The 6,186-nt window shown below is 50.9% G+C and overlaps 1 protein-coding gene across 1 annotated transcript; it reads left to right on the top strand.

Annotated features, from left to right (window-relative positions):
* The first annotated feature begins 218 nt into the window (after nt 1-218).
* NEUROG1 (neurogenin 1) lies at nt 219-2,011 on the top strand. Its single transcript, XM_061424798.1, has one exon. It carries the CDS (start codon nt 537-539, stop codon nt 1,290-1,292), a length of 756 nt encoding a protein of 251 aa, XP_061280782.1. The 5' UTR covers nt 219-536; the 3' UTR covers nt 1,293-2,011.
* The last annotated feature ends 4,175 nt before the right edge of the window (nt 2,012-6,186 follow it).

Here is a 6,186-nt window from a genome sequence, read left to right as displayed (position 1 = left end):
GCCGCCCAGTCCAGCTTAGCCCGGAGACAGCTTCGGGGCCGCACGGCGCAGCCGATTGGCCCGCGGTAATTACGGGCACGCTCCGGGAGGGGGGAGGGGCGGGGTGGCCCCCTGCGAGCATAAATTATGCAAATACCCGGGCGCCGCACGGGGCTGACCTGCCGCCAGGCTCCATTCAAGGGGGCTGCCTCGGGGGCGGAGGTGGCTAGGGAGGGGGGGCGCCCATTGTTGCACCGAGTACTTAAGGGGTCCTGAGGCCAGTCGTGTGCCACACTCGGTACTCACACGAGCTGATCTGATCGCCGGCGAGATCACTCGGGAGACAGGCAGGAGCGTGGCCCCTGCAGGCGAGGCGAGGAGTTGAGGCCAAGTTTCCGGTGCGCCCTGAGCCCTTCCAGCCCTTGGCGCCCGCAGCCAGCACAGAGTAGACCCGGGCCGTTCCGAACGTAAGTGCGTCCCGGCGGCCTTGCCCTTAGCCCGGACTCCTGCCCTCTAAGCGCCCTCTTAACTGTCCATCGGTCCTGCACAACGCCACGATGCCAGCCACTCTAGAGACCTGCCTTTCGGACCTCGACTGCGCTAGCAGCAGCAGCAGCAGCAGCAGCAGCAGCAGCACTAGCGACCTGTCCGGCTTCCTCACCGACGAGGAGGACTGTGCCAGGCTCCAACAGCCCGCGTCCGCCACGGGGCCGCCCGTGACGGTCCGCAGGGGCGCACCCGGGATTCCCGGGGCGCCCGACACTCCTCGCGCGCCGGACGATGAGCAGGAGCGGCGGCGGCGCAGGGGCCGCGCACGGGTGCGCTCCGAGGCGCTGCTGCACTCGCTGCGCAGGAGCCGACGCGTCAAGGCCAACGACCGCGAGCGAAACCGTATGCACAACTTGAACGCGGCGCTGGATGCGCTGCGCAGCGTGCTGCCCTCCTTCCCCGACGACACCAAGCTCACCAAGATTGAGACGCTGCGCTTCGCCTACAACTACATCTGGGCTCTGGCGGAGACTCTGCGCCTGGCGGACCAGGGGCTGCCCGGGGGCGGTACCCGCGAGCGCCTCCTGCCGCCACAGTGCGCACCCTGCCTCCCCGGGCCCCCGAGTCCCGCCAGCGACGCGGAGTCCTGGGCCTCCGGTGCCGCCGCCTCCCCCTGCGCCGCTGCCGCCTCGCCACTCTCTGACCCCAGTAGCCCCGTCGCATCCGAAGACTTCACCTATGGCCCCGGCGACCCTCTTTTCTCCTTCCCCGGCCTGCCCAAAGACTTGCTCCACACGACGCCCCGTTTCATCCCTTACCACTAGGGCCCCTTTTGAATACCGTTACCTTCCCCCTCCCCCAGGAGACGGACAGTAGATGGGGACCCAGCTGCGGTCTCCGGCCGCCCAGTCCAGGCAGACCGAGGAAACGGGAGCTTTAAATGGGTAGGGGATACCTGAGCCGCTTGTTAGGTCGCTGCACCCTCGCAGCGCTGCCCCTTGGTCTGTTTCTCCAGCCCTCAGCCCCAGGGCCCCTCCCGCCCGCCCCTAGACGGCCTTTCCTTTTGCACTTTCTGTACTCCACAAAACCTCCTTTGTGGCTGGCTCAGAGCTGACCCCAGCCACCACTTCAGTGTGATTTAGAAAAGGGACACATCAGTCCCTGAAGACGAGGTGAAAAGTCAATTTTACAATTTGTAGAACTCTAATGAAGAAAAACGAGCATGAAAATTCGGTTTGAGCCGGCTGACAATACAATGAAAAGGCTTAAAAAGGAGAGACAAGGAGTAGGCTTCATGCATTATGGATCCCGACCCCCACCACTGCAGGCTCGCTCTAGGAAGAACCCGAGACTCTTGCGTAGCTATTCAGGCGCTGGGCTGGAGAGTACTTTAATTTATTCAAGATGCTTCATTCATATGAAAATGTATTTTTGTGCATAAAGAGTTTATTCTATTATTATGAGATATCAAAGTTTACATTTTTGTACTGCAGATGTTTCGTGTAAATAAAAGCTAAATAAAAAAGGTAATAAGTCACCAAGTTTCTTGCCTGTGGTTGGTGTCTCTGGGGCTTTTCTTCCCTTCCCCTGGCTGCTCCACCACTAAAGTGAAACACTATCCCCACCCAACTTCCAAAGTCCAGTCCTTTTTCGAAACAATTAAAAATAAAATGCACCTGATTGCCACCAAAAAAAAAAAAAGGATAAAGTGAGAGTAGGGCATCTGAGATCCATCATTTCCTTTCACTTTGTAAACACAAGGGAGATCTTTCAGGCTCCCCATAAGCCAATTAAGACTTTTTAGTGGAGAATTAGCCCCGGATATGCAGCTACCTGTAGAGGTAGGGGCGGTGGGAGAGTCTTTCTTTTGAGGAGCTCCACATCAGCTGGCTCTGTGTTTCAAAGAAAGGGGATTAAAAAGATCAATACGGTGTGACCACTGGCTAGGAAGTCCCAGTGACAGGTGGGCCCAGGCTGGGCAAGCAGAAGGGTCCACTCTTATAACAGCCTATTTAGAGGGGGAAATTGATTTGTAAACAATGCCTCCAAATTGTTGTTCATTGAGGCTGGGATCACTCTGGCTGGGAGGTGTGGGATGAATTATGCTGGTGTGGTGTCCCTGGATGGGTGTGCAGCTGCCTAAAATTGTGAGAGTGTCTGCACCACACACGCACACACGCACACTGTGCCCACAGTGTCCACAGAGGAGAGCATGCAGCGGACTCAGGCCTGGCTTGCTTGGCTAGCCAGGGGCGACAGCCAAAGCTTTCATTTGCTGCCAGAGAAATCAGCCATCCAAACTCAGTGGGGATTTTTCTGGCTGCGGTGTGTTCGTCCGTTGTCTAACAATTAGCTGACAGCCCTGGCCAATAGCGGCTTTTGTTTTAAATCTCAGAATGTGGATGATTACAAAGATGGTCCCTAAAATGTAGTTGCTGCCTATTCCCCCAGCTCATAAGTTACCCCACTTAATATTAAGACCATTTTTTTTTCATTGAATTGCCCCTTTTCATGAATATAATTATGTACAAAGAGGTGGTAGAAATGGGTTTGGGAAAATAGTATTCTATAGCATGAGAGAAATCTTATCTGTTTAGGGCGTGAATAGAAGCAGAGTCTAGAAGTAAGACTACTAATAGCATTTTCCCCTTGTGGGAATGTCACCCTACTCACGCAGGTCCTGATGAGTTAGACCTACAGAGTCAGATGCTGGGTCCCCGGCAGTCATTGCTAAGTCCATCTATGTACTTCAGATAAAAAGGCTTCTTTTTGGAAGGTTCTGGAAAGTTGGATGCTTCCTCTCTCTGCCCTCAGAACAGAGACAAAGAGTCTTCCAAGAAAAGCTTTGGAAGTTGTGAGAGCTTGGAAGAGAGTGGCTTCTGCTAAAAGCTCCCAGGAAAAAGTTGCATCTCCTGAATAACCCTGCCCAGGTCCCCGCTCTATTGTCTGTCTCAGAATTAATTCACTCTACCAGCTTTGCATTTTCCTATAGCAAAAAACACAAATGGTCTGCGTCAGATTTTCTGCTCTCCCGTGCATAGGATGTGTGGAAGTGCTTCTCTCCAGCTTTCTGAGGGGCTCAGGCCGGGTCTGCAAGAAGGCAGGTCCCCTACAGAGACTGCTCAGCATGGTGTTGGTGCAAGTGTCTGGGCTAGAGGAAGATTCTGCATTCTGTCTGATGTATATTATCATTGTCCCAAAGTCTTGAGAAAACCACCAGCAGACAAACATCCCACACATCCCAGGCATCCTGGAGCCAACAGCTGCAGTAGGAGCTTTGTCTCCTACAACTGCCTACAGCCAGCACTGAAAATGCGAAACACCACTACCCCCAAGAAGAGCAAACTGTATTCCCAATGTTGTTGCCAAAATAGGCACACAACTCCAGGCACAGGGCCCAGAGCAACTTCCATCTAAAGAAAACATCTTTAACAGCATCGATTGATGGAGGGAGCCTCCACCCCTGCCAGTTTATACTGTTCTTTCTCCCATGGAAGCAAGCCTGTAAGTATGGCTTGTAGCTCCCGAATAGGAGAAAAGAAGGGAGGTGATTTAAAAATGCTTATCCCCAGCCCAGGGGCCTCTTTTTGTCCTTCAGCAAATTCTGTCGTCATCCACTGGCACTGTGAAGGCAGCTGAGGTTACTAGAGTATTGTAATCATTATAGAGCAAAGAACATCTCACTGACAGCCACGATTCACTTCCTCAACAGAATCTTCCACTGAGGAATCACCTAGCACTTAGAAAAGCTTATTTATTCTACTTGGGTTTGTCTCTTTGCTTCTGTCCTGGTGTAATGTGTATTTTTACACTCTTCCTCCAAGTCTTGGAGAAACCAGGTCAGGGACAATGGGGATGACATGGTGAAATGAAGCATTCACTTAGCCTGTCATTTCTTTAATGATTCTATCAAGCCCTGTGTGTTGAGCACCATTCTAGGCACTGGGCTAACCAGGATAGAGCCCTCACCAGAAAGAAACTTACACACTAATGGGGGAGAGACAAAAATCAGCTTATGACAGATGGCGGTAAATGTTGAGAAGAAAAATAACATAAAATTAGAGGAATATGGAATGCTACAGTGGAAGGGAGGGTGTTCTCTTAGAAAAGACAGCCATGTAAAGGCTTTTGATGAGATGACATTTGAGCAGAGGCTCAGATGCAGAGCGAAGGAACAAGCCTTGATAGTATCTGGAGGAAAGCATCCCAAGGAGAAGGTGCCAAGAGGGGAAAACTCTGGCTATCTACCATGTAGTAGAGGAATGAGGAGGCTGACATGCAGCAGAAGACATGAGGGGGGCAAAACAGGTGCATGCATGCATGCTCAGTCATGTCCAAGTCTTTGCGACGACCCCATGGATTTGTGGCTCACCAGGCTCGTCTGTCCATGGGAATTTTCAGGCAAGAACACTGGAGTGGGTTGCCATTTCCTCCTCCAGGGGATCTTCCCAGCCCAGGGATCAAACCTGCATCACTGGCATCTCCTGAATTGTCAGGCAGGCTCTTTACCACTGAGCCACCTGGGAAACACGGAGACAGGCAGGGGTAGTACAAACCATGATTTTTTTTTTCTCAAGTTAATTGCAGGGTTGAAAGAAGAGGAGTGTTGTGAATTTGCTTATAACTGTTAAGGCCACACTTCTTGTTATAGAGATAGCAGAGTTTAGGGGCCAAGATGGAAGCAGAGACCCAACTAAGCACCTGCATAAGAGTCCTGAAGAAAGATTTATGGTGGTGGAAGGGGTTAAGGGTGGTCCAGAACCAGGACAACTTTTAAGAAGAAAACAACAGGATTTGTTTTCGGGTATGAAACAGAGAAATTAAGGATGACTTCAAGGATTTGGGTCAGAAACGATGAACACCATCCCCAAAAAGTCCTCTACAAATGATTAAGTTTGCCTGAAAATGCTCATTTTAGCACCAAAGCAAAGATGGAAAGAGGAATTTCAGTGTCCATAAGGTAAGGACAAGTTGTTGTCCAAGATAACCTTAACCTTCTCCAGTCTCAGAAGCCTAAGAGAAATGCCTCGGAGAAGGCTTATAATGGGTGGGAGGCGTGAGTAGGGGGACGGGGCCCATGATGTCCAGGGCAATATTCTCAATGACATCATCATCATTAACCCCATCATATCAGCTAACACTTACACAGCACTTATTGTGTATTCTACGCACATTCTCTAGGCAAGAATACTTGAGTGGTTAACCATTCCTTTCTCCAAGGGATCTTGCTGACCCAGAGATCAAACCTGAGTCTCCTGCATTGCTGGCAGATTCTTTACCTTCAGAGCCACCAGGGAAGCCCCTGCAAGCACACTACACATATTAATGATTTAATTCTCATAACCCATGAGGTTAATAATATCATTATCTCTGTTTTGCAGAGCATTATCTCTGAGGCACAGAGAAGTCAAATAACTGTTCTAAGAGCACGCTGAAAGTAAGTCATGAAGGTGGAATTTGAACTCAGACAATCTGGTTCCAGCATTTCTACTGCTTCTTATATTGTTCCTCTTGGAACAAAAATGGAATACAACTAAGAAAAAGCATCATGGACCACAAGGTTTGCTTTCTGGGGCTCAGCCTGATCCAAGTGTAAGCTTAATCATTGTTACAGGCAAGGCTCAGCTGCCATATGGGGCTGTTGGTTGCATGAGGAAAAGGGCTCATTCCTCCGATCCTCCTGGTGCAAAGCGCAGAAAGCAAGGTAAGTGGAGTTTC

The sequence above is a fragment of the Bos javanicus genome, chromosome 7, assembly GCF_032452875.1.
Source record: "Bos javanicus breed banteng chromosome 7, ARS-OSU_banteng_1.0, whole genome shotgun sequence".
NCBI classification, from domain to species: domain Eukaryota; kingdom Metazoa; phylum Chordata; class Mammalia; order Artiodactyla; family Bovidae; genus Bos; species Bos javanicus.
This window is presented reverse-complemented; position numbering and strand designations above follow the sequence as displayed.